Genomic DNA, 25772 nt, shown 5'->3' with positions numbered 1-25772 from the left:
TCTTCGCAGACGGTTTGAGTGTTTAACGAACGTCTGCCGAGGTGTTTCAGTATTTAGCTGTAATATTATTTTCGTGTTGATTGTGCGGGACTGATTTTAACTAGCCGGTAAGCAAGGTACCTCAAATAGTTAAGCTATTAATAAACGATTGCGCACTATCCGAACTGTTCCAACGTAGGTGCAGGTGTCACACACATGCAAATAAAGACAAAGTAGACTAAAGCACCGCAGCATCTGCGTTGGTTGGGTCGCGTTCGGCAGTAGTGCGAATTGTTCTTGAAAAATGAAAATTGAAAAATAAAAGCCTTCGGGCCCTTCGGCCTTCTCAATGAGAAACTTGAAACATTTTCGTTTTTATTTTGCGTCGAACGAACCATCTCCACATCCACCCTTCACAACTCCGAATTGATAGGAAATTTCAATCGGTTTGAACCTGACGGTACGCACGTAGCAACATTTGCCTCCGAAAGCAAGATGGAAGAGATGAATTAAAAAACTACTTCCACATTAATGACCGTCAATGACTAGCGAGTTTGTTTTATTAATAAGAGAACAATTAACATTTCTTGTGGCCATCGGTAATGTAAAAATAAACACAAACAAAAACAAATTAAAATCCCTTTATGGGTAAGTAAGTATGTCCTATTTCTAATTCCTGTAGGGTCTTCACCATTCCTGCGGCCAAATCCCTAGCAGTCACCACGAGGTCAACCGAGATGGGCTTATGACGGGACTTTCCATCTTTTTTTTGAGACTGATTATATTATAAACTTTAATTAGCTTTAACTGTCAGCAATTAAAGCTGAGAAATGTTATTTGCATGGCGCAGGAGGAGGAAATTGAATGTCAAGCCCAAATTAAATTACGTTACTGTGCATGACTTGGACAAATGGATGTCTTCATTTCGGTTCCCATCTGACGCTTCATTACTTGCTCTCTCTCTCTGATGTAGTATCTTTTAATTTACGATTTGAAATGATCACATTATTTGTTTATGCTAAAGTGAATTTAAAACTAAAATGTGAAACAATTCAAAGTACCAGTAAAACGAACGGTATTTTTCCGTTGATAAAAATTATTGATGAAAGCGTTACCTCCCGTTACGGGAAGATTTAAAATACGTAGTAAGCTTTCGCCTCATGTAAGAGCTTTCGACGATCGCATAAACGTGGTACAAGGTAGTTTGAGCTTTTAACAAACCGTTTCTCAACGCCAACATTGTATTAGAAAAGAAAAAACTATAATCTTTCTATTGGCTGATTTTTTCAGATTTTCAAAAATTAGTGTAGATTAAAGTAAGATAAGCTTTGCTTGCTCACTTTTTTAGGCTTTCATTTCCACACAATACATCATTCGGAAAGATACTCAGATAGGATCATAGGTAGCAATTTGGAGCCCATACATCTGCGACAACTTCGTTATCATTGACATGAATCGATCGCTGTAAGATCCACCCTCACCTCTACATTTCGCACCTTAAATGTAACACGCTGGTGCAAGATCGAACTAAAACTAATGCTCGCTACGCTTCAAAAACCACCATTCACCGTGAGCCGCGACACGCGGGCGAAACCGATCGATGAAGGTCGCATGCTGTAATGGTCCTAATTATAAGACCATCTCCATCGTTTTGGCGACGAAGAACGGGCTAGGAGAAATTCGTGTATGCTCCCATGCCGAATCCACTCACGGCACATAATTAAATATAAAGGTTGTCGAGCGGGGAGTTTACGTTTTTGGTGGCTTCGTTCAAAAACACGATGCAGAACGCAACCACGCTGAAGTCCGTCGCGAGTCGCCGCAAGGGAAACACAGTATACGAAAGTGTCGTTAGGGTTTTACGATCGATCACTTTAGGGAACAAAACGATAGCATTAGTGTTAATGCGGAGGCAGAGTGTGGAAAAGTTCAGCTGGAAAAGATCGTAAGAGAGCTTACTACATCAGTGCAGTGTGAATTTTTGAGAAGAGCACAATGAATGAAACGTTTATTGACGTGAATGTGACTGGAGAAACACACAAGTTTGACCATTTTCTGGAGCAACAATCAAGCATCCAGCATGGTTTTGTGCAACGTCAGTGGAATGCCCTTCTTGATGTTATAGGTTTGTGTCAATTGAAGTTTATGTGAATTAAAACGTTACGCGAAATTATCACGTACGCAAATAATACCGGGTATAATTAGTTTTGGTTTCGTGAAGTATGAGAGTTGGGGAAATCTGGAATGTTCTCTTTATGTCCTACAACTACAAGCCAGTTTATTTTTTTTTACCGTTAGGCGATGATCCCGACATGTTGTACGTGTGGTACCTGATGATCTACTCGTATGGATTGTTCTGGATTGTTGGTGGACTATTTGTCCTGATGGATTTAACGCAAAGACCGGCCTGCATGCGCAAGTACAAAACACAACCAGGAACCCACGAACCACTGGAATGGGATCGCTGCAAGCGCCTCATCCAAACCGTGGCTTACAATCAGCTAGTGTACGGGATACCGACAACATGGGCCACCTACCATGCCCGCAAGATGTTCCTGGACAGCGTGCCCGATGTGCGAACCATACCTACCTTGGACGTCATCCTGCGCGACATGCTGGTGTGCATAGTGGCGTGGGAGGTCGGGTTCTACTACACTCACCGGCTGCTGCACTCAGGCCTCCTGTATCGACTCATCCACAAGAAGCACCACGAGTGGAAGGCCCCGGTCGCCTGGTCCGCCATGTACGCACATCCGGTCGAGTTCGTTATCAGCGACCTGCTGCCGGTCTACCTCGGGCCGGCTCTGATGACGTCGCACGTGTTCACCATCGCCATCTGGCTGACGTTCGTGATGTGGGACACGCTAGGCGACCATTCCGGCTACCATCTACCGTTTCTCGGTAGCTCGGAGTCGCACGACTATCACCATTTGAAGTAAGTTCAGTCTGCCATCGATTAACGGTAAAACGTTGCTTTGGTCGATGCATCTTCTATTTTCCAAGCTACTGAGACAGGGTCATTGAAGGTTAAAACGAACAACAGGCGTTACGCAAATGCCGATGCTAGTCTAATGACAGGCCATTAAACATGTTTGACTGATTGGTGTAGCATGCTGCAAGCGGAGTGCTTCCAAATGGAACCCCAAATCTGTTGCTCATGCACTTAACCAACCTTATCGTGTTTCCGATCACTGCTTGCACAATCTAGCTTTTGAGTTGCTATAATTCGATACAGACAATTCTATCCATTGTATAGAAGATCCTGACATAGTGTTGAAAAAAAAACCCTTCTCTCAATTCAGCTAAAAAAAATGTTTTTTCTTAACTTTCAGCTTCAACCAATGCTATGGCAATTATGGTTGGTGTGATCGACTGCACGGAACCAGCGACGAGTTTCGAAAGAAAAAGCAATTCCAACGGCACCACCGAATTTTCAGCCTGAAATCGGCCAGGGAGCTTGTACCAGTTAAATAGAGCAAAGTGGTTGTTATTAATTAAATTTTTTTGTTTGTCTACCAAATGATTGGAAACAGTCTGATTAAGCTGATTAGATTTAATTTAGATACATACATTTACGATGAGGAAAAAATGCGGCTTGACTTCTCGAATAAGGAATACTAGAAAGGCATGGCTATTTCTTTCACAATTGCCGTAAACAAAATACCGATTATTTTGACTGCCGAAAAACGCCCGCCAACCAATTTAGCAATAGATTTGCAAAAGGCACTGCGAAAGGAGTCTTCCGCTGTTGCACGCTGCCATTTACTCGCTTTCAATCGAGTTAGTGATCATGCGGTGCTACGTGTTAACGACGATCGATACACTGGCGGAAAACTCGGACTGCCATCTGCCGTTGATGACAAGTTCTGAGTACGACAACAACTATCACCTCATGTAAGTAGAGAAACATACATTTTAAATACTTTCTATGGGTTCTGTTTGTGGAGTATACTAACTGATAACACTATAACAACGTTACAGATTTAGTCTTATGCAAATTAATGTTTGAATGGTTTTACTTTAAATTTGCTGAATGAAATGTTTATCCAACTTACTATGACATTGTATTCAATTTTAAAAATTATAAACTACACTGTAATGACAAAAATGATAAACCATAAATCTTTACACTCGAAAAATCTTGAGAAAAAAAAGTCGCTAATTTTTCAATTCTAAAATGCGGTTTGAAAAATCAACAATCTGACGCCCCCATTTTCACGGAACTAAAGATAAACAAGAAGCATTACCATAAGAAACCGTTCCGATACGTGCATTTCCTGTTCACACCACTTGATATGCGAATACATTACGAACGTGTCCTTGAATAAGTTTGCTTATCGCAAATATAAACAAAATATCAAACCTAAAATTCAGCATGGTGGAATAATCTCTCCATTCTGTTTCTTGTGAGGTTAAGCATGAATAAATTAAGTTAGACATAGATCTACAAAAAAAGTGGAAGTTGCTATCCATGCCGTTCGATTGAACGATGTGGACTAAATTTATTCATCCATACGGACATTAACCCTTGCGAATCATTTTAAACAGGCTATGTCTCTACCTCTTCAGTATCAGAGAGAATATGACGAGATTCGAATGGATTGTGTGGTTTTTTTACAAACAAAACAATGTTTTGTTTTTTTTTTTTTTACAAATGTGATGTTACGTTTCTGTTATGACTTACGAGGAATCGGATTCGAAGCAATTTTTATTTCTTTCAAAAGTTAACGTCGAAAAATAAAATTTAACTATAATTTTTCCCTCGGCTTAACTTCTACGCCATGTAACTTATTGTAATTTTTTTTTTAAATAATCAATCTAACATTAGGATTTCGTAAGGGGCATTGGCCCAGACCTTCGAAAAACTAGTCTTGATCCAACATTCAAGACCAAGTCAAAACTCGATCGGCGGTGAGGGTATGCCGTAACAATGGACTCATCCCGTCAGGTTTTATAAGGTGAATGTGTGTGGGCCCCAAAAAAAATCTTAAATTTGCAAGCGGGGAGCTTTCATATCGATGGTTTCATTCAAAACCACTGTGCAACAGGGAGCCACAATCGAGTCCGTCACGTGTGGCCATCGCGGAAACATCAATTGGAGAGTGCACAGTTCAATCGACTGCTTTCTTTAACGATCAGTAAAGATAAGATATACAAAACGGCTGTTAGTGATTATGTTATTTTTATGTGAGATATAAAAGTGCGGTAGGACACGATCTGATTTTGGGAAGTGCATGTGATGTTTGAGTGTGAAACAATGAATGAAACACTGAGGGAATTTAACGTGACTGCGGAATCCCGGTTTGACGGTTTTCGGAACCATCAATCTTGCATCGAGGAAGGATTTGCTCAACGTCAATGGAACGCACTGTTAGATATCATAGGTCAGTTCGGTCATACATAAATAGTTAGGTTATTTTGTAAGACAAATGTGTAAACTTGCTTCATATTGAATTCAGTGAGATAGCAACAATAAGTGTATTTATTTTTCACACTATACCAGGGGACGATCCCGACACGCTGTACGTGTGGTACCTGATGATCTACTCGTATGGACTGTTCTGGATTGTTGGCGGACTGTTCATACTGATGGACCTAACGCAAAGGCCCACTTGTATGCGCAAGTACAAAACACAACCAGGGACCCACGAACCACTCGACTGGGATCGCTGCAAGTGCCTCATCCAAACCGTGGCTTATAACCAGGTAGTGTACGGCATACCGATAACGTACGCCACATACCACGCCCGCAAGCTGCTGCTGATCAGCGTCCCCGATGTGCGAACCTTGCCAACGATGAATATTTTCCTGCGCGACATGCTGGTGTGCATCGTCACGTGGGAGATCGCCTTCTACTACACGCACCGCCTGATGCACTCAAGCTTCATGTACAGGCACGTCCACAAGAAGCACCACGAGTGGAAGGCCCCAGTCGCCTGGACCGGCATGTACGTACATCCGGTCGAGTTCGTCATCAGCGGCCTGCTGCCGGTTTACATCGGACCGGGCCTGATGACGTCCCACGTGATCACCATTGCCGCCTGGCTGACGTTCGTGATGTGGGACACGATCGGTGACCATTCCGGCTACCATCTCCCATTTCTCGGTAGCTCGGAGTCGCACGACTATCACCATTTAAAGTGAGTTCAACCCGTTACCATTAAGCTTCAAGATGTAGATCATTTCCTTTATACCTTTTGGTTCCCTCCAAACCCGAGGATAACTAAGTAGAAAGGGAAACCGCTAATCGAAAACCACGGCCAGGTCAGCCTCTGTTTCGTAATGTTTTTGCTAATCCAGTGACAGGTTATCAAAAATTTTGACTGATTGATTGATTTACTGCTGCCGCGAGCTATGTGCCCCTAAATGGAACCCTAACCGAACCCCTTTTCCAAGCTTATCGTGTTTCGGATCAATGCTTGCACAACTCATTTATTTGCAGGCAGGTTTTGATGCAAAATATGTTTCACTATTGCTAGTCAAATTAAAATCTCCTTATTTTTAACATGAAAGCAAGAACAACACTGATTTAATATGCAAAAAAACCCCGATCGAAGAGATTCCCAAAAGCAAACCTTCGATAAACAGCATAAAATTACTTTCCACTTTCAGCTTCAACCAATGCTATGGTAACTATGGCTGGTTCGATCGACTACACGGGACGAACGACGAGTTTCGGAGAAAGAAAGAATACCAACGCCATTACCGGATCTTCAGCCTTCAATCCGCCAGGGAACTTGTACCAGCAAAATAAATTTAGTCTATTTTTTATGATTCGATTTTATCGATCGTGTTAATGACAAGCAGTGGCTCAGGGTTTACGATTTAGGCTAGATATTAAGATGACGTAACACTCGAAATATAACGTTTTCCAGCGATTTGAATACTAAAACAAGGACCTCTTTGGCGTGCGTTTTACTTTTTTTTCATGCATTAATTGTGACAAACCGTTTCGACGGTAAAAACGATATCACCCATCATAAAACGGTTATTGCTAAATTTTCCAAAAAACGAACTGTGTGGGTCATCATTCATTTTGAAACACACTGTAATGGATCGTAAAAGTATACAATCCTATCAAAACAACCTTGGTAATCAACAACACGGACCACGCGATCGGTCCCTCTGCAGTTTCGCAATGCAATCGACCAACGGCAAAGACACCGGAGAGCACAGGATCAGTCCTAAGCAGTCAGTCTTGTGAATGCCTTCGTTGGATGCACATCGGTGCTGGAAGGTCCACGTGTTCCGTTCATTGTTATCGTACCCGGTAGGTGTTCTAATCAGTGTTGCAGCCGTCAGTGAGTCGCAGGAAAAGATATTCGTACGGCAGCAAAATGGGTGATGAAATAAGTGATCTTTTATCGAATGCAACGAATGTGTCCACAAGTGTTCCATTTGTCCCGAACGTGTATCCGCACTTCATCGAGAGCAAATGGAATCAATTGCTCGATGTAATAGGTAATAGCAGTCTAGCAGTTGGTGAGCTGTATGGTTAAGGGCACTGTGCGCGTGTCATAAAATCGTTATGAAAGCTTAACGATCGTCCCTCTTTTACCCCTCGCAAAGGTGATGATCCGAATGTGCTGTATGTGTGGTTCATGACGACGTACACCTACTCATTCTTCTGGGTTTTCGGGATGCTGTTCGTTGCGATGGACCTGACGGGTCGGCCACGGTTCCTGCGCAAGTATAAAATCCAACCTGGCACCAACGAACCCCTGTCGTGGGATCGGTTCAAGCAGCTCGCTCTCATCGTGCTGCGCAATCAGCTCCTGTTCGGCGTGCCCATGTCCTACATAGTGTTTCACACCTGCAAGCAGTTCGTTACGGAAATCCCACCCGTCCGGGTGCTTCCCTCGCTGTATAGCATCGCGCAGGATATGCTGGTGTGCATCCTGGCCTGGGAAATCTTCTACTACTACACGCACCGACTGCTCCACAGTCGCCACATGTACCGACGGTTTCACAAGCAGCACCACGAGTGGAGTTCCCCGGTGGCGCTCGCTGCCATGTACTCGCATCCGGTCGAGTTTGTGCTCAGCGATCTGGTTCCGGTCTACGCCGGGCCCGTGATCATGCGGTCTCACGTGTTCACGACGCTCATTTGGTTTACGTACGTGATGATCGACACGTTGACGGACCACTCGGACTACCATCTGCCGCTGATGGCTAGTTCGGAGTTCCACGACTACCATCACCTGAAGTAAGTTATGCAACAAGCGTTTATCAATCATCCTGGCCCCAAACGGAGTCGTATAGGGCCGATGCGGTTGATCGCCTCTGTTTGTGGTTTTTTCGCTAGGGCCTTGACCTGCGCCCCTTGGTGGGCGAACTTTTGTTAGACTCTTAAAGTTTCCATCACTATCATTACTAATTTTCTTTCATCATGCCGTGAAATTGCCCTTAATCATTAACATTTTTTGTCGCCTCTTCCATATCGACCAGCTTTAACCAGTGCTACGGAAACTTTGGGCTTTGGGACCTTGTGCACGGAACGGCGAAGGAATTTCTAAAGAAGAAACAGTTTCAGCGACATCATCGACTCTTCACCCTCCGATCCGCCCACGAATGGATACCGGATAAGGACGAGTGAGCACGCACGTTACGAAATGCTGGTAGTGTTGAACTGAGATTGTTTACTTGTTTGTATGAATCAAATGTAAAAAGTCGACAAAATTATGTGCAAAGCAAGTCGAGATTATGCCAACATAGGCATGATTTCCCATATCACCGTGCACTCTTAGCGAACTCCAAACCCATTGGGCATATGACATCTGCGACACCAGTAAACCAGCATGATATTGCAGTTTTGAGGTGGCAAAATAGTGGTTGTCTAACTTATTGCTTTCACAGAGCATAGATATTCACATCTGTACGAAAATTTATTCATAACCTAAGATGGAACCCTGAATAGTCACACCTGCATCCTAATTTATGCATCGTTGTAGTGCATCGTTTCAAACATGCATGCTTTTAAAAAATTTGTTTGTTTGTTTGTTTTAGAGCCATGTAAGCAAGTGCCTTTTAAATTTTTAAAATGCCGTAGGTCAGTGGGGAACGAAAGAGGCGAGAGAAGAGATACCGACTGAAACGAGAAAAACGCAAAATACTATATAGTGCAAGCCATTATATCAAACACCCCGAAACGTTCAATGAAACTGAAAGGAACAACCATTCATTATGTCGAATAGCACAATTAGCGTGAACGGTAGCCGGTCTGCGAACATTCGCATTTCACACCAAGCATTAATGGATTTCGAAATTTTCAATTAGTATATCCAATGGGGTAGTGGAAGTGGCATTGATCCGATTTGGAGTGGATCGACGGTTCTCTGTGACCAGAGCGAGTTGTTAACTTTGTAAAGCTTTTTCAGAAAGTTTTTATTAAAGTTTTAATTAGATATTTTCTTTATATTGTTTGCTTAATTCGTGTATAGAAGTGAGAAATAAAGAAAACGTCTTCATACCTGGTGTTACAATTGGTGTATGATGTAAATATTCTTTTAAAGTATTCATGTTTTGATATTGCACAGAAAATAAATCGCAATCAATAATAACGCTAGTTTTTCTCAATTTATTAGAAGGTTTCGCTTCTAATTAAGATAAATATTTAAAATTCTGCTATTGTTACCAACAAAACATATTCGAAAGGTTTGTACAGATATAAGATGTAAGAGATTTGGTCCCCTGCGATTCGATCTATCTAAAATGTTAACGCATATAAGGACTTTTACAGAACGCTTCTCAAATGTATTGAAACTATCACAAACACAAACTACACTAGGGTGGTAAAGTTTTGAGAAAAGTTTAGATGGGAGGATGATTTAATTTATATGTTACGTTAAATAACGTGCAAAAATAAATTAAAAAAAATCATGTTTAATTACATTTCATGTTGCACTAAAATTCATTAACGCATTAAATCAGATAACATTTGGAAGCGTTAAAGTAGTTATTTTTAATATTCTTTCTTATGTTCCTTAGACTATCTAAAACTGACCCAAATTTGGGATTTAATAAAGCAAACGAATTATGAAAATAAACGATTTTTATTCATAGCAAGGAATCAAAAAACAAAGTTTTACCTGTAAACAGAACGGAATGTATTGGGTTTCAGCTTAGTTGGCAAAGCTTACACCAAATGGAATGCAAATCACTTTCCTTTGATTGTACACTGTGTCGAGCAAGAAGCGGCGATCAAATGCATCCAGCGAAACGTACGAATCCCAGAAATTGTCCGCAATGGCCAACCGATGATTTTCTCCGTACGCCGCAATGTCCGCCGGCGAACTGATGGTTTCGTAGTGGACACCGTTTTTAATCTGCACCGTGTTACCCCGATAGCTACGCGTATCGGCCACATACGTGCCAAGACTCTTGATGGCGGCACGGTTACGGTCGCCGCTATTCACTGGGGCGGTCTTCGAGGGGGCAAACACGGTTTTTACCTTCTTCTCACAAACGGCATAGTCGGAACCGTAGCAGAAATCTTCCGCCCGGAAAGTATACGGGCAGTCCGGGTTGAATTCGGCGTAACTGTTTACCCAAACGGTTTGGCTACGTAGTCCATACGCAACCTCGAACGTAAGCGATAGTTCCTCGCTCCAGAGCGATACCGAGCCACCGTTGTTGCTGTTAACCAGCGATATGGCCTCTTTTGCGGTGCGGAATGCGTTCAACACTACGATCGGACTCGGCGTAACTGCCGATTCGGCAGGCGACACCAAATATTGGACGCCCGGGACGAAGGCAAGCGTAGGCTTGACCTCGCTCGTATCGGAATCATTCCTTATCAACTGCGAACCCAAAGATTCCGCCGCAGCGAGTGCCGTCATGAAACGATGCTTCAGGAGGTGCTTTTGGCCTTCGGTGAACGGTTTCAGTTTGGATTTTACCAGCAGCACAAATTCGTCCTTTATGTTCTCCTGCACCAGCACACTGCGAATCGACCACGGAGCATCGTTGGTGGACCAAGCAGCCGCCAACCGATCACTGGCTGACTCCAGGTCGGCCGAATCAAACACTACCATCGTGCAGTACGCCAGCTTCAGTGGAATTTCTGCGGTTAGGGTTAGCTGGTCGCCATCGCGGCTCGAAAACGACGGAAACTGGAGCAGCAATTTGATGAACTCGCTCGTGATCGGATTTTCTCCGTAAAAGTACAGCTTAAAGCCAACGCAGGTGGCCCGCATCGAAGCGTGCAGATCGAGCAGGATCTCGAACGGAGACTTTCTGCGATCGATCAGGACGCGATGCTTCGATTCGGGCTTATCAACCAACCCATCGTCTTCCAGGCGCATGTAGTGCTGCATGAAGCTCAGCGCCAGCTCAATTTCGGCCGCTGCCTCCTCCTTCGGCAGAAGCTGAACGGAATCGATAAGAGCGGCCTTTTGCTGCGTCACATAGTTTAGGAAAGTGCCCGACTCTGCGTTGACCGCATAGCAATGGCAGTCCAGCACGGATCGATTCTGGAGAGAAAGTTGCTTCAGTTGGCAATGCCGACCAACGTTTTACGAAGAATTTTGTAGTACTTACATTCGTTTCTCCGGTAGCGCTCATCTTTACTTTCTCTATACTTCCGTGCTGGATTCAACTGATAGTAGAAAACACGGAATTTAATCTACACACCGAACGTTTCGAGATTCGTTCGACGCCGCGAGCTGTTGATAAAGAAAGGAACCAAATTCCAAGGAGCAGATGCCGGCTGGCGCGTAGATGTGTCAAAAGTAAACGATGTCAAAAGTGACATTTCTCGAAGAGACGAAAACAACATTTCGCAACATTTCGTGAAAAAGTTCACCGCATTTTTGCATCAGTATCGTAAAACCAAAATTATTTAATTAAGTTGTAGTAAAAGTACATTAAGAAACCATGTTTAACTGCCTACGTTTAAGCTCGTGTCTAGTGCGTAATGGCGCAAGCAGTTGCAGCAAATTTTCTGCATTTAAAACCATCAACCCTGCCAGGTCATTCGTGAGTAATTCGTTCAAACAAACCGGCGGGGGATTTACCTTACGAGATGCAACAAAGGTACTTTATTGAGGCGATGATTCCATGCACATGTAAAAATATAATTGATTTTTTTTCCATTTACAGAATAGTCTTCTAGCGATCAGTCGATCGTCGTATCGAGCTCCCATTAGCCGATTCTGCACTAAACCAAACCTGCCGGAGAAAGGCAGTAAAGCGGTCGGATACTGGCTGCTCGGATGTAGCGGCATGGTCTTCGTGGCCGTTGTTCTAGGTGGGATTGTGTACTATGAATTTGTGTTCTACTGCGTGTCGGTGGTAGTTGAGGAAATTGTTAAATTGGCAGGAAAATAAATGACCATTCACATAAACACTAACTGTTGGCGTCTACTCGGCACAGGTGGCGTTACGCGGCTAACCGAATCGGGCCTCTCCATGGTCACGTGGAAGTTGCTCGGGGAAAAGATGCCCCGGACAGATGACGAATGGCGCGAGGAGTTTGACCGATATCAACAGTTTCCCGAGTTCAAACTGTAAGCACCAGTAATGGTTCTTCTTTATTGTTATCAACATGTGATTTAATATATCTTTAGGAAAAACCAGGACATCTCACTTCAGGAATTTAAAATGATCTGGTACATGGAATACGGCCACCGAATGTGGGGACGTGCGATCGGTGCATTTTACGCTATCCCGGCCGTTTACTTCTGGACCAAAGGGTACTTCAATCGAGCCATGAAGATTCGTGTGCTCGCCTTCGGCACCCTTATCGGTATACAGGGGCTTATGGGCTGGTACATGGTCAAGTCGGGCCTCGAAGATCGCTTCCACCAGGAGAGCGATGTGCCCCGTGTATCCCAGTACCGCCTGGCATCTCACCTTGGATTCGCGTTTGTGCTCTACTCCCTTTTCCTCTGGTCGGCCCTCGATAAACTTCTCCCAGCCCAGCGGCTTCTCGGCCAGATCCCGGCAGCCACATTCCGCTTCAAGGGCCTGGCGCATGCGACGAAGGCGGCCGTCTTTCTGACCGCACTGTCCGGTGCGTTTGTGGCCGGGTTGGACGCGGGACTCATCTACAATTCCTTCCCAAAGATGGCCGACCGCTGGATACCGAGCGACATTCTGGCCCTCTCGCCGACGTTGCGCAACTTCACGGAAAATCCTACGACGGTTCAGTTCGACCATCGTGTTTTGGGTACGGCCACGCTGACACTCATTACCGGGATGTTTTTGATATCGCGCCGAAGAATGCTTCCACCGAGAGCGTACAAGGCCGCTACGGCGGTGGCCTTTATGGGTTGGATGCAGGTGGCCCTCGGCATTACGACGCTGCTGACGTACGTGCCCGTCCCGCTGGCAGCCAGTCACCAGTCGGGCTCGTTGATACTGCTCTCGCTGGCCATTTGGTTAACGCATGAAATGAAACTTGTTAAACGACTGCCCAAATAAACGTGATAACAATATAGTCCCTTACAACTACTCGTCTTTGCTCAATTTCTCATAAATTCAGTCCCAAATTTTACAATTAAATGTATTCAAATGAAAATATATGTTCCATTCCAAAGAAATGTATGTAATGGGCCATTACTAGACTTAATTTCTATACGAAAACCTTTTTAATCGTTTTAATCTGTATTTTATTGATACTTCAGAGTTTCGAAACGAATTGATTCAATCGCACACAAATTTAATAAGGGGGCATAATGTTTAAGCGTCATCATCGACGTACTCGAACGGTTCCGGTGCTTCCGGTTCCTTTAGATCGTCATTCTTCGGACCGCAGGCAGCGACGGGTTCCACCAACACCTGGTCACCTCCCGCCGTATGATTCATCATGACAATACCTCCGATCGTAACATCCTTCAGCGGTGTGTAGGGCGTACCTTCGGCGATACTTATCACCTTCAACTGCTGGCGCATGACGCGGGCCGGGTTGGACAGGATCTCGAAGCTCGGTTCCGGTTCCTTCGGCGTTTTGCTGGCCTTATCCTTATCCTTGTCCGCTTTGTCGGCTGTTCCACTGGATCCCGCCGTCGCATCATCCGCTGCGGTCGCCGGAGCCGGTGATCCAGAGCCCGTGGTTATTTTGTCCTTCTTTTTCGATTCCTCCTTTACCGGGGTTGTGGTGGTGGTGGTGGTGGTAGAAGTGGATGTTTTCGCTTCTTCCTTCACCTTCGCCGCATCCTCTTTACCAGTCGCGGTCGTTTCTTCGTCCACTTCCATCTTCGTCTCGCCGGCAGCAGCCGCCGTCGAGTCTTTCGAATCTTTCTTCTTGTCTCCCTCACGACGTTTAGCACGGGCCGCAATGGAAAGCACGGCCGTGGTGACCTTTTCGCGTTCTTCACGTTTCTTCTCCTCCAATGGGGCCGGGTAGGCGTATAGCGATGGGCGGGCAGCCGATTTGAAGTCAATTTTCGGCATTTTTAGATCCGAGTTTAGTGCAATGATACAGGTCGGGGTGAAGGCCAGCGACAGGCAGTGGGACAGCGGGAACCAGTACCAGTACTGCGTGAACAGTAGCATTCCCACGACGGCCTGCAGGTTCGTGTGGCCCGTACGCGACTGCAAGCTGACGGTTACGTTGCGTCCACCGGCATCGATGATACCCTGGGCCAAAATGGCTCCAAACTTGGCCATCACGTCCTCGTGCTTGTTCGTAATCACCTGCGTGTACAGCTGCCGGAAGAAGGTCACCTTGGGGCAGGTTTGGTCGGTGTGCTGGATCAGTATCATGGCCGACGCGATCAGTGCACCCTGGCGCACAAAGTTCACCGGATCAAACTTGGCCATCGGTTCGAGCAGTGCGATCGCTTCGCGCGATCCCGTGCCGGCACAGGCAATTCCCAGCGCCATCGCAGCGCCGTATCGTACGTGCGGGTTGTATGACTCCGCCAGTAGCGACACAACCGATGGGCATTGTTCCGGCGAACGGAACAGAATGAATCCAATCGCGGTGACAGCGGCACGACGTACATCATCGTTCACATCGCTGACGGCTACGTGCAGTAGCTTACGGATGGCCTGGTTGTTGCCCGTTCCACAGTATGCCATCGCGATCGTGTACATTCCACTACGGCGCAGCACCGGATCCTTGTCGTTGGAAAGGGAAGCGACCAGAGCGTCCGCTTCCTCCAACCGGGCGTACATCGTCAGCGAGATTCCTACGGCAAGACCACGCAGGATTTTCTCGTGCTGCGTTTCCTGGGCGTACGAAACCATATCCTCGATTGCCTGTGCGTGCTTGGAGCCCAGCATCAGCATTCCCATCGCAATGCCGGCCGCTTCTCCCGTGACTGCATCATCCTGGTAGAGGTTAAACTTGAGCTGCTCGTAAACATCCTGCCGGTGGGTTCCCATCGCGGCCAAACCAAGCCCAAGGCATCCTCCGTGTCGGACGTTTTCGTTTTGCGCGTCCTTCAGCTGCTGCAACAGGTAGTCGATGATGTTCGCGCCGTGGTTGGCATGAATTAAACCAAGCGCATACAGGCCACCACCTTCGGAGTAGCCCGAGCTGGGACCGCTCTCCTTTGGCAGGTAGCTCTGCATCAGCGCCAATGAATCCGTCTCGTGTCCACGATGGATCACACCCAACGAAGCGGTTGCGGTAAGTTTGGCCCAGTTCGTGGCCCGCGCCAGCCACTCGAGGTTATCGCGCAAAAACTGATCGCTCGTCGTTCCACTGTGCATGAAGGTGTTCGCGATGACGGTGGCCGTATGGCAAATCGAAAGCCGAACGGACTCCTTGGTGGCGCGCAGGATCTGCAGGTCGGCGTGATTGCTACGGATGAGGAACTGAAGCTGCAGCTCGATGGTTACCTCGCCCGAGAGGATACTGGCCAGCTTTTCGATATTTTTCTGGTGCACCTTCTCGGCCTCGTTGAGACTTTCGAGGGTACGTTCAGCCTTCGGTTCTACGGGTGCTGCACCGTCGGATGCAGGTTCTTCGGTGGAGGTGGTGCCTTGCGGTTTAAAGTTGGAGATGAGCGCCGAGGGAATCGGAGCAGTGGCTTTGAGGGCCTGCAGCACCTGACCGAGGTATTGCTGGGTAGCCGATTCGTACAGATCGAACGCAATCTGGTACGCCATCAGTACCGACGATTCGGTCTCCTTCGTCAGCCCATCGAGCACCTCCGCTACGGCCAGCGGATCCTCGAGGAAGATCAAACACTGGCACATGTTGACGTAGTCCGGAACTCCCGCGTTCCTGTACAGCTCGACCAGGCAACGCAACACCTTATTGCGGAACGCACGATTCTGGATGAATCCCATCGTCACCTGGAACGCGTAGGCCAGCATTCCCGGCACATCGTCCGCCTTCATGATCGCCGCCTCAACGATGTCCATTCGGCGGGTTTCGAGTGCGATACCGAGGGCCTGCTTGTACTGACCATCCTCCAAGCAGCGCTGAATCATGCGGTTCACAATCGCCTCCAGGCGCGAGTCGATCGGTTTTGCCTCCTGGTTTGTCTCTTCCGCCTCAACCAGGGCCACCCGCAGCTGCGTGTAGTGATCGATGCATTTGGCGATGATAGTATCCACGTACTCGTTGCGTGCATTCACGTCAAAAAGGTCCCCTGCGCCGAGGGCGTACGTGAGCGAGTCCTCGAACGACCCGAGATGGTAGTAAACCTTCGAGGCGACCAGGGCGGCCAGTTCGTGGTCCGGGAAGCTTTTGTCTTCGTGCAGCATTTCAATCTTTTCGGCCGCCTCGGAGATTTCCGGCCAGAACTCGCCAACAATCATGTTGAGCTTCTTCAGCGCAAATACCTTTAGCTCCGCGACCGGTTCATCCAGCAGGCAGATGATGCCGGCGGCTGAGGTGATGTTCACCATGATTTTACTCTACTTTGCTGGAGCACTTGCACGAAATAAGTACTGCTCTGTATGAAACACTTATTTGGAATTAACAGACGAAATTACAAAGCTGTTTCACCGACCGTGCTGTGATGACTTTCACAAATTGCAAACAATGATAAACGCCATTTATCGAAAAATGTCAAATTCAACCAAGGTACTTGTGGGACCAAGGTAATGTCGTGGCGACGAAACGTCAGTTTCATGTCATCCTCAATGTGACTATATCCAACACTCGCCTGGAAGACAATAAATACAACAATGATATTCCGCTAAAAATATTCTGTTGCACAGAATGCATTACGAAAAAAGACGTTTCCTGTTTTTACCTTAAACTGATATTACCTTAATTTCACACCCTACAAACAAGTTTGCAGTGGAAAAATCCTTGATCTCACTTTCCGCTACCAAATTGGCAGCGTGAATCAAAGAACTGGTATTTCCTTTTAAATCATATATGATCACGTGCAAAGCCTAATGAGAAAAAAACGAAGTCTCGTGCTTCATTTCAAGTTTTTGCGCCGATATGACCGCTTCCAATTAAAGATAAGACATTCGTTTTATTCGTAACATAACGATGTTTATATATTTACTCCAATTTCGAATGCTTCATCATGTGTGTGTATTTTTATCTTATCGCTTGTTTAATTAAGTCTTGTAGAATAACTTAAAAAAACGGAAATATCAGTATTACAAATCATCTGCATTCTTCTTCTGTTGGTTCGGCAAAAATAAGAATATAAAATTGTAAAAAATACTACTTTCAAATTCTAATATCGAAGAACAGAAAAAAACAGGAAATCTAATTACCTAGCACACGGTTGCATGAAAATACTTTCGTCTTTGAATTATTCAAAAAGAAACCTTCGTCCTGACCACCCCCCGACAAGAATCAAATTTTCGATTCGTCGCCAGCACCTTTGCAGTCCCTCGTACCTCAGTCGCCAAAACCAATTATAAAGCCGGTAAATTATGTTTGCCTTTATCTCGAGCAGTTTGTTTAGTGTTGTTTTTGTGCCATCACGTACCATTAACTTTGTCTCATCCTATGCACCATTTGATGGTTCACAGCTACGACCGGATTGTATGGTATAGCTTGTCTCTATGGTTTGTAGTTGGTTCAAGATGCATCCAAGCGCACAGATGGCAACAAGGAGTACAGTACGGTCACCGGAGCACAGATTTACTTCCGGCTAAGCCACATAAAAGTTTTGAATAAGAAATAAGCCATCCCAACGCAGTAGATGATCTTTTCACGTTGCTGCCGGTTCACCGACTCGATTTCGATGGCTAGTAGACGACGGTTTATCTTGGCCACCTGGCGCCGCAGGTGCGTTACCTCCTCAGACGGCGTTAAATTTTCGACACTACCGCCAAAAGTTGGCGTTTCTTCGCGCATGCTGGATAGGAACAAGTGAGGAAACATGCTAAACAAGTAACACAATATTTTTGCGGTCTTTTAGTATTACCTTCTTGTTAAAGTGAGTTCATTGTTGTACTTTGAAAATGCGGATCGTTTCGAGACATCCCGACCGTGGGATGCGGACGGTCTGGAAAAGTATCCATTGCTGCTGTTGGGGTCCTCCATCGAATCCAACGAAGCCGGTCCGTAGTTATCATCCTGGTTGTTGTCTTTGGCGTTTTCTTCGGGCTCATCCGAAGCCGACGGAAAATGGTGCTCCGAAAGCGTAATCACGCGCGGTGGCGTAGAAACGCGTACGAAGCCTGGATCCTTCGGCAAAATGGAGTTTTCCAGCATAATTTCACGCGGTGCTGATTTGGTGCCTGATGTAAGAACTGGCATGATTAGATACCGTTCGGAGTGCGTTCGTAAATTAAGGAAAAAAATGCACGTGAAGGGTATGGGATGTTAGTTCAATGTAATGTGAGTATATAAACGCCCAGTGTTGGCTATTGTGTTTAGGGCATGTTAGATGGCTTTTGTTGCTCTGTTTTGTGGATTGCCAATTTCTTCGCCCACTTCTTCACATACTCTCACTTCCGCTTACCCAAATGCTGATCCTGTCCGAGCACCACAATACGGTCCGGAACATTCATATCGATCTTGTTGTGGTAGTTCCACGAATTAATCTCCCCATTCCCATTCGGCAGCAAATCCTGGTCCTCAAAGTAATCTCCTGTGGCACGGATCCGCTTCGGTACACGCATCTGTTCGCTGATATCGTGGGTAAAGGCCGCACTCTGGAACAACGTATCGTCTTCGTAGTTCGAGTAGCCTCCGGGACTTATCGAGCGAGCCATTTTGTTAGGTACGCTAAGTATGGAGATTCCGATGGGCACAAGATGCAGCTGGCTGCAAAACTATTTATAATAGTGCTGTAGAGCGGCGGGCCTATTTTCGTTGAACGTGCGTGACACAGATCGGCACCGACGCCCGTGCGAAAGTAGATTACTTTAGTTTTTTTTTACTCGGTTGAATAATGTTTTCAGTTTTCTTTTTGTTGCGCGGAAAGGATTATATTTTCACTGTTTTCCAATTGTGCTGCTCTTTAGAAAATGACAGTTGAGCCTGACAGCGTCCACGTAACTCTTTGTAACGCATTAATAATTTACAAGTTTTGCAAAGAAACTATGAATTTGGGCAGTAATATTGTAAATTTATAAAAAAAATTATTGCAAAATTAAATCTGCAAGTACAATCACGCAACTTGGATGGTAAAATGGCATAATAAAAGAATAATAGAATTTCTGCTATCAACTTGCGTTACAGCTAAGGTGAATAGATCTATACACCTTGATTCTATAAATTATCGTTAAAATGTCATTTACAAGTGCAAACGATAATTGTTCCGGACTTATCGTTTAGCATAGCACCTCGAAATAGTTGTTCGCTCGTCGTGCGTTTGACCAAAATTTTCTTACATTACACGTTTGTTCCTCCCCGCAGGAATTGCAAATTAGTTAGTGCTACGCGTGAAAAGTTGCTTGCCATCCTACACACGCTCAGTGTCCGTGGCGAAACGTTCTACGCTTCATTTTCACTTCGTTGCTGCATTCCCATTACCAGCTTCCACAGGACTGCCTGGCAAAGCGAACAATTTTCACAGCTTCTCGGTGCGTTGAGAAAACGGCAGCACGCCTCGAGCACCACCTCGTGACGACCGTAGTGGCGCTTTATCGGTCGGAAAATATGGTCCATCCGTATTTCCTACGCGCTTGACGATTGAGCATGACAGCCGAAAGTGGTGCTTCTAGCAAAATAAGGAAACGGAAACGATGATGGAGGAACAAATACGTCCAAGTGCGCACTCTTTCGCTTTCCTGGCGCTGTAGTTTCGCCGTTCGGCGATAGTTTTTAACAATTTCGCTCTGTTTCGGTTTACATTTCCATCCCTTCGCTACCACTTTTCGCTTCTGCACTGTTCTTAACCAAGCGATCAACAGCCAGCACCACCATCCACCCTTACAACACCGTGTCGTAATCATTGGGCGAGTGAAATTTGTGTGCATATAAACAAGTTCTAAAATATCATCCGAAAATCCCCAGCGGTGAGATATCTCGGCGCAGCTAGAGCTCGGAACAGTAACAGGATAGCGGCTGCGATAGGCCTCACGCTTGTGACCGCGATAAAGGGCAACGATTTGCCGACCACACGAAGTGGAAGTGATTTGTTTTGAAAGGTGCAATAACATGAGAGAGAAAAGAACTTTTCATGTTTCCAACGCATTTTGCGGAAACATTTTAAACAGTGAGTTTTGTAACTGGTTGCCCAGTGTGTAAGCACCGATTCATTAGCAACAGTCCGCAATCGAAGAAGCCGGAAGAGCGGTACCGAACCGTGCCAGTCATAAAAATCCCCCCCGTGCACAATGCACGGAACATAAAACATCGATACAACAAGCGCAGAACAAAGTAACCTGCCAGTCTACACCAAGGCGACTGGTGCTACTGGTTACTAGCCGCCATTTACAAGGAAACTAAAGGATTTCAACCCAAATCAGGGAGCCCCAATGCAACGCATAATCATTGACCAACCTAACCTGCCCCAAGCGTGAACGGTAGGAGTACAACCGAAACCCAGGGAACGTGTACCGAAAAAAAAACCCCCATCCATCGGTGTGGGACATCAGGAAGTGAATTCGTAGTACGAACCATAGACGTAGATTTGCGATCCCAAACGTAGCGGGAGGCCGAACAGACGCATTCAAAATGGGTAACTGCATCGGCATCAATCGGAACGACGAAACACTGGACACCGGATCGAACAATGTCTCCCGACCAGTAACGGGTACGTACAGCATAATGTAGCGACCGAACGGTGGATCCGTCCAGTTCGCAGCGCTTGTTCTATTGCAGGAAATCAGCTGAATCGTCACAGTCATCACCAGTAAAGGCGGTAGTAAAGGTTTCAGAAATTCATCACCCTGTCAGTCATACGCATTTTATCGAGCCGCTCGCCAAGCTGGGGTATTCCCAATTTACATATTATTCACATCGACACAGCCGTCATTCGCCGACGTTGGACGTTGTGCCTGCCTAAAGACGTGAAACGTAAATATTCAGTCGATCGTCCAACACAACGCAGATGGTTCGAGCAAGACAGAATGCAAGTAAATAATCGGACCGAGCCCGGAGCGACACTACACACTTTCCGTTTGTGGTCGCATATTATAACGGGCCCATTCAAACACAAATTCATACCAAGTCACATGAGGTGAATTTTAAAACATTAATATTTACTACCCGAGCGTCGTCGTCATAACAACTTCCAGCAGCTACTTCCGTTTGGAGTGGCGATCTGCTGCGCGATCGGCGCGAGGTTCGAGATGAGGTTTATGAAATTGCGTTCGTCGCATATCGATATTATGTAGCTCTTTCCCTTCTGCCTTCCTTCGCCCCCCGGGAGGAAGAATGCAAATTCCGAAACGCTCCATGCGCTTTGGTTCCAGTTTTTCTAGTGGGATTGGTTTTTCTGTTTGCTGTTGTCGCTTCTAATACGTCATCCTGCTCGATCACCTGGCCGGCCCAGGCGAAGCCATAAGCAGTCCGGTTCGGTCTGGAAAGCGGAAAGGTAACCACTTTTACTCTACCCCGCGTACTTCGCGGCGCGAGACGCGTCGTCCTTCAAACACTTGTTTCAATCATTAATATCGCCACTTGTGCCGTCCTCTGGTAGACCCACGAGCGTGACTCGCTCGTGTTGGTGTTGGTCGGTGCCGCAATGCTATTTTTGTTATTAGTTCACTAGCGGCGGCAATAGCAGCAGCAGCAGCAGCGCCAGAAGCAGCGCGATGTGCTTGAATGACATATTTTGAGCGATCGATAGAGTGGATGAAAGGGCAGGCAAACGAATGGCAAGGTGGTGGCGCCCCGTCGACGGAACGGGGCCGAAAGGCACACACCCTTGATTCAAATTTGCGTATTTACCCTGCCCCCTGGTAGTCTTCCCCCCGCTGCATGTGGGTGGTTGAGTGCGTTAATATTCGCTCGTATGTAACGACACGACCCAGATCGAACGCGAACCGTTTCCTTCCCAGCGCTCGTTGGCTGTGGATTAAAAAAAGAACCATTTCGCGACACGGAAGTTGAGAAAATTAACCGTGAGTAAAAGGGTGCCCACCGCACACTCGGTTCCCATTAGTCGCCCATACTATTTTTCCTTTTTGTTCGTGCTGGACGATCCTTATCACCGGGAAATCCTTCACCTTGATTGGAAGCGATTGATAAGCGATGCAAATGCACGTCGATCGTTAAATGGATGGTTGGCGGTCACGACATGCCACTTTTTTTTTGTTGTCACGTAAATATTGATCTGTTTGACAGTTATGGTGTTATTTAAAGAATATAAACGGTAATTTATGACTGTTTTTATTCGTGTTTCTTCGCCCATTAGATGGCTTTTGACCCGTTCATTCCCTATCGCAAAGCAAAGCGTTATAAAATCTGTTTCTATTGAATACACTCGCACCCGACCGACTATTTGCATACACAATCTGAATTACTTTAACTAATGTGCATGACATGGAAAACCCCAACAGTTGTACCTAATAAAATAGTAATAAGTCGGTACGTCGCATTCTAATTGGTCGCATGCAAAAATATCAAAAGCTGCCCGACCTTATCTTGAGGTCTTTTGTGGGAAATGTGGTTAAACGATATCCCTGAACCAAGTAATGGGACTTTCTGTTCCACTCAGTCTTTTTGAAAACTCACTATCCAATCGAGTCACTCGTATGAACCATCTGTTGGGCTAAATATCTCCTCGGGATCATAATTATTGCGAATTTTTATTGATCATTCGGATGAATTAATATTGATCATTTTAACCCAATAAATGGTCGTTGTTGTCTCTATCGGCTGCACAGAATGTAAGCTACATAAAAAAAAGGAATTAAAGAACCAACGAAAGTGCTTCCCAATAAATCTTTATCAAGAGAACAGATAACGTTCGCGTCGCACACGCTTGTTGTTAAGTAATTTCGTTCAAGCAACCTAAGCGTATCAGTCAATACTTATTATTATCTTGCTTTACTGAAATGATACGCCTAGCGAGGGAACAAAAGGAAGCTTTATTTCCCCACGCCACTGGTTCCTGCTCCATAAATGAATCGTTTACATTATTCGCTGTTCGTCGAGGACCGTACTAATTGCAATCCATGCTATGCCTCTCCTTCCAGGGACGACATCCAGTTTTGTCGGTGTGCAGCGCAAAAATCATCCTCTCTGTCACGAGACAATACGCTGGAAATCGGAAGTGCCGCTAACGGAGGGGCAGTTGCGCAGCAAACGGGATGAGTTCTGGGACACAGCTCCCGCCTTCGAGGGCCGCAAGGAGATCTGGGACGCGCTGCGGGCAGCAACCAGCGCGGCCGAGGCGCTCGACTTTCAGCTCGCGCAAGCAATACTGGACGGTGCCAACATTTCGGTCCCCAACGGATACCTCACGGAGTGCTACGACGAACTTGGTTCACAGTACAAACTCCCGATCTACTGCTTATCATATCCTGTCAATATAGTTAAGGAAGACTATGGGCGCGACTCGCCTGCCGAATACTCGGAACCTGTCGATGGCGGTAGGTTGAGCTGGATGTGCTCGGAAAAGGTTTACGATAATGCAACGTTTTGACCTTGTCTTGATTATTTTTGCTTTTGCAGGTACGGAAGTGATCCTTAAGCTTCGCTTGTCGTCGACATGTACGGATGTAAAGCTACCAGTTTATTCTAAAGACACAATTGGACAATGTAAAAAGAAACTTCAGGTACGTACCTATCCATATCAATGTAATATTTCGTGAACCTTTATCATTTAAAACCATTTTGTGGCTGCGTAATTTTTTTTTATGCATTCACTATCGATGTAACACCCCCGCGAAAGGAAACTCCAAACCATTAGCGATATCGATTTCTCCTTCACAATCACACATCCCACAGACCCTTCCACCCACGTCCCTTTTCCTTGCGGTTAATAATTCATAATTAATTCTTTACAACTGTCTGTCTATTTTTCTTTTCTTTCACCTATCGCGCTTCGTCGGAACATGCTACCTACGCTACCAAATCAATTGTCCTCCAACCCTGCCGGTGCATCTCGGTGGCCACTACGATTGGGTGGAAACGGACCACAAACGTACTTCGCTCGCGTGTGTACCCTTCATTAACTGCCGTCGTTAATATTGTCCCCACCGTGACGCACTATCAAATGTTATCCTGTCGCCCCTTTGGCACCTGTCCACCGCGGTATCCACGAATTGTTAACAAACATAACAATACCTGTGACCTCCCGATGGTGGGGCGGCATTTCTGAAACGCGCCCAATCCCGACCTGATTCCCGCCTACGTCGGCCACGATAACACCCGCTAGGCTCAGGAAGGAATCGATGCATTTACTCAGCGCTGGTTCTACGGTGGTAAATTGTTAGGTGATAAAATGCACATCGATGAGGCCCACATACAGCCCGGATACATTGTGCAGGTCATTGTAAATACGGAAAAACAATCGTCCCTTGCCATCAGCTAGCCGATGGTGGCGTGGAACGAGCGTTACCTGCGGATGTATCTTGCCGCCGGCACGCATCACCACCCCTTTCCACCACCCGTTGCCGGCGGGGACACAATGCACGCGAGGCGACAAAGAAAAGCGGCTAACATGGACGACGGTCGTGGGCGGCGAGTTTTTGCTACCACACCGCAACAGTAGCGACACGCTTGTGAGGCCCCTGGAGAGAGTCCCCTCTCTCCCCTTCGTTGGGGCTACACACGACCGACCTAAACATAAATTTCGTTGATACATATATATACACATAAGCGCGAGGCGAAAAAATGCAACCAAACGACGAACGTTGAAGAGAGTGGAAATCAATTCATACAATAACCCTGATCTGGCTCGATCAGTATCCTGCGATTCGCTCCCCCCGCGTACGGACATGATGTCCTTTGCCGAAGACGGATTGAATGTTAAAGCTACCTTAAACGATAGAATGCTTTTGTATAGACGCGTGAGTCCGAACCCGGACACCGGAACGCTTATTACCAATTTTGAGTGTGGGAGAAAGGCCATGTGGTGGCTGACATTGGAGTAGACCGTAGCGACAAGACCATGCGCTGAGCCATGGTAAAACGATGCACTTTCGTGTACATGTAAATAAATACAAATGTGTGTTGGTGTTTATGCGTGCGTGACATTGGCAAAAAGGCACACAAAAAGCACTACCCGGTACGTGACTAATTCAAAATAAAAGAAAAAAAATGGAGCGCGAAACCAACAACTGCCCTGGTGCCATCCACCGGTAGCGGTGCGTCCGTAGGGTGGTTTGATTGACGATCAGCATCATGTGGGTAGAGTGTAATGAAATGATATTAACAAAGTTTAATGTAAGCGAACTGATAGTTATTATTTTTACCGATAGGCTAATATATTACGGATATATAAACGAGCTAAACAAAAATAATATATTTCGAGATAACAGAAGGCTATTTAATTTGAACCGTTGCCTGTGTTCCATAC

The 25772-nt window shown here is 45.9% G+C and overlaps 8 protein-coding genes across 10 annotated transcripts; 5 read left to right on the top strand and 3 right to left on the bottom strand.

Moving 5' to 3' along the window:
- Positions 1-1974: 1974 nt before the first annotated feature.
- LOC131284459 (fatty acid hydroxylase domain-containing protein 2-like) lies at positions 1975-3453 on the top strand. Its single transcript, XM_058313319.1, has 3 exons — positions 1975-2104; positions 2278-2914; positions 3312-3453. Exons 1-3 carry the CDS (start codon positions 1975-1977, stop codon positions 3451-3453), a joined length of 909 nt encoding a protein of 302 aa, XP_058169302.1.
- A 1783-nt stretch (positions 3454-5236) lies between these two features.
- On the top strand, positions 5237-6733 carry LOC131284458 (fatty acid hydroxylase domain-containing protein 2-like). Its single transcript, XM_058313318.1, has 3 exons — positions 5237-5363; positions 5483-6119; positions 6592-6733. The coding sequence occupies exons 1-3, from the start codon at positions 5237-5239 to the stop codon at positions 6731-6733; spliced, it is 906 nt and encodes a 301-aa protein (XP_058169301.1).
- Positions 6734-7316: 583 nt separating this feature from the next.
- LOC131284457 (fatty acid hydroxylase domain-containing protein 2-like) lies at positions 7317-8575 on the top strand. Its single transcript, XM_058313317.1, has 3 exons — positions 7317-7440; positions 7549-8185; positions 8428-8575. Exons 1-3 carry the CDS (start codon positions 7317-7319, stop codon positions 8573-8575), a joined length of 909 nt encoding a protein of 302 aa, XP_058169300.1.
- A 1439-nt stretch (positions 8576-10014) lies between these two features.
- Positions 10015-11541, bottom strand: LOC131284456 (uncharacterized). The gene is made up of 2 exons (XM_058313316.1): positions 11518-11541; positions 10015-11450 (listed from the first exon to the last, which is right to left on the bottom strand). Exons 1-2 carry the CDS (start codon positions 11539-11541, stop codon positions 10101-10103), a joined length of 1374 nt encoding a protein of 457 aa, XP_058169299.1. The 3' UTR covers positions 10015-10100.
- A 229-nt stretch (positions 11542-11770) lies between these two features.
- On the top strand, positions 11771-13416 carry LOC131287575 (cytochrome c oxidase assembly protein COX15 homolog). Its single transcript, XM_058316637.1, has 4 exons — positions 11771-12012; positions 12079-12226; positions 12353-12485; positions 12546-13416. Exons 1-4 carry the CDS (start codon positions 11854-11856, stop codon positions 13399-13401), a joined length of 1296 nt encoding a protein of 431 aa, XP_058172620.1. The 5' UTR covers positions 11771-11853; the 3' UTR covers positions 13402-13416.
- Positions 13417-13578: 162 nt separating this feature from the next.
- Positions 13579-16903, bottom strand: LOC131288727 (26S proteasome non-ATPase regulatory subunit 1). The gene has a single exon (XM_058317899.1). The coding sequence runs from the start codon at positions 16783-16785 to the stop codon at positions 13660-13662; it is 3126 nt and encodes a 1041-aa protein (XP_058173882.1). The 5' UTR covers positions 16786-16903; the 3' UTR covers positions 13579-13659.
- Positions 16904-17972: 1069 nt separating this feature from the next.
- Positions 17973-19099, bottom strand: LOC131287067 (transport and Golgi organization protein 11). Of its 2 annotated transcripts, none has more exons than XM_058316082.1 (3): positions 18816-19099; positions 18276-18603; positions 17973-18206 (listed from the first exon to the last, which is right to left on the bottom strand). In XM_058316082.1, exons 1-3 carry the CDS (start codon positions 19066-19068, stop codon positions 17990-17992), a joined length of 798 nt encoding a protein of 265 aa, XP_058172065.1. In that variant the 5' UTR covers positions 19069-19099; the 3' UTR covers positions 17973-17989. The 2 variants fall into 2 exon arrangements, with proteins under 2 accessions (XP_058172065.1, XP_058172066.1); XM_058316083.1 differs by having other exon boundaries at positions 18276-18591.
- A 590-nt stretch (positions 19100-19689) lies between these two features.
- On the top strand, positions 19690-25109 carry LOC131286222 (ubiquitin domain-containing protein 1). Of its 2 annotated transcripts, none has more exons than XM_058315149.1 (4): positions 19690-21060; positions 23459-23841; positions 23924-24027; positions 24630-25109. In XM_058315149.1, the coding sequence occupies exons 1-4, from the start codon at positions 20978-20980 to the stop codon at positions 24783-24785; spliced, it is 726 nt and encodes a 241-aa protein (XP_058171132.1). In that variant the 5' UTR covers positions 19690-20977; the 3' UTR covers positions 24786-25109. The 2 variants fall into 2 exon arrangements, with proteins under 2 accessions (XP_058171132.1, XP_058171131.1); XM_058315148.1 differs by having other exon boundaries at positions 19693-21056; positions 23446-23841.
- The last annotated feature ends 663 nt before the right edge of the window (positions 25110-25772 follow it).

This window comes from Anopheles ziemanni, chromosome 3 (genome assembly GCF_943734765.1).
Source record: "Anopheles ziemanni chromosome 3, idAnoZiCoDA_A2_x.2, whole genome shotgun sequence".
NCBI lineage: Eukaryota > Metazoa > Arthropoda > Insecta > Diptera > Culicidae > Anopheles > Anopheles ziemanni.
This window is presented reverse-complemented; position numbering and strand designations above follow the sequence as displayed.

Bases quoted from the DNA above. Each gene is read 5' to 3' on its own strand.
- LOC131284459 (XM_058313319.1), top strand. From the start codon at position 1,975: ATGAATGAAACGTTTATTGACGTGAATGTGACTGGAGAAACACACAAG. The intron at 2,105-2,277 runs GTTTGTGTCAAT...TTTTACCGTTAG, and splicing joins TGCCCTTCTTGATGTTATAG to GCGATGATCCCGACATGTTG. The intron at 2,915-3,311 runs GTAAGTTCAGTC...CTTAACTTTCAG, and splicing joins CACGACTATCACCATTTGAA to CTTCAACCAATGCTATGGCA.
- LOC131284458 (XM_058313318.1), top strand. From the start codon at position 5,237: ATGAATGAAACACTGAGGGAATTTAACGTGACTGCGGAATCCCGGTTT. The intron at 5,364-5,482 runs GTCAGTTCGGTC...ACACTATACCAG, and splicing joins CGCACTGTTAGATATCATAG to GGGACGATCCCGACACGCTG. The intron at 6,120-6,591 runs GTGAGTTCAACC...TTCCACTTTCAG, and splicing joins CACGACTATCACCATTTAAA to CTTCAACCAATGCTATGGTA.
- LOC131284457 (XM_058313317.1), top strand. From the start codon at position 7,317: ATGGGTGATGAAATAAGTGATCTTTTATCGAATGCAACGAATGTGTCC. The intron at 7,441-7,548 runs GTAATAGCAGTC...CCCCTCGCAAAG, and splicing joins TCAATTGCTCGATGTAATAG to GTGATGATCCGAATGTGCTG. The intron at 8,186-8,427 runs GTAAGTTATGCA...CATATCGACCAG, and splicing joins CACGACTACCATCACCTGAA to CTTTAACCAGTGCTACGGAA.
- LOC131284456 (XM_058313316.1), bottom strand. From the start codon at position 11,541: ATGAGCGCTACCGGAGAAACGAAT. The intron at 11,451-11,517 runs GTAAGTACTACA...CTTTCTCTCCAG, and splicing joins GCGCTACCGGAGAAACGAAT to AATCGATCCGTGCTGGACTG.
- LOC131287575 (XM_058316637.1), top strand. From the start codon at position 11,854: ATGTTTAACTGCCTACGTTTAAGCTCGTGTCTAGTGCGTAATGGCGCA. The intron at 12,013-12,078 runs GTACTTTATTGA...TTCCATTTACAG, and splicing joins CCTTACGAGATGCAACAAAG to AATAGTCTTCTAGCGATCAG. The intron at 12,486-12,545 runs GTAAGCACCAGT...ATATATCTTTAG, and splicing joins CAGTTTCCCGAGTTCAAACT to GAAAAACCAGGACATCTCAC.
- LOC131288727 (XM_058317899.1), bottom strand. From the start codon at position 16,785: ATGGTGAACATCACCTCAGCCGCCGGCATCATCTGCCTGCTGGATGAA.
- LOC131287067 (XM_058316082.1), bottom strand. From the start codon at position 19,068: ATGGCTCGCTCGATAAGTCCCGGAGGCTACTCGAACTACGAAGACGAT. The intron at 18,604-18,815 runs GTAAGCGGAAGT...TAATCATGCCAG, and splicing joins CGGACAGGATCAGCATTTGG to TTCTTACATCAGGCACCAAA. The intron at 18,207-18,275 runs GTAATACTAAAA...GTTCCTATCCAG, and splicing joins GAACTCACTTTAACAAGAAG to CATGCGCGAAGAAACGCCAA.
- LOC131286222 (XM_058315148.1), top strand. From the start codon at position 20,978: ATGGGTAACTGCATCGGCATCAATCGGAACGACGAAACACTGGACACC. The intron at 21,057-23,445 runs GTACGTACAGCA...CTCTCCTTCCAG, and splicing joins TGTCTCCCGACCAGTAACGG to GGACGACATCCAGTTTTGTC. The intron at 23,842-23,923 runs GTAGGTTGAGCT...TTGCTTTTGCAG, and splicing joins CTCGGAACCTGTCGATGGCG to GTACGGAAGTGATCCTTAAG.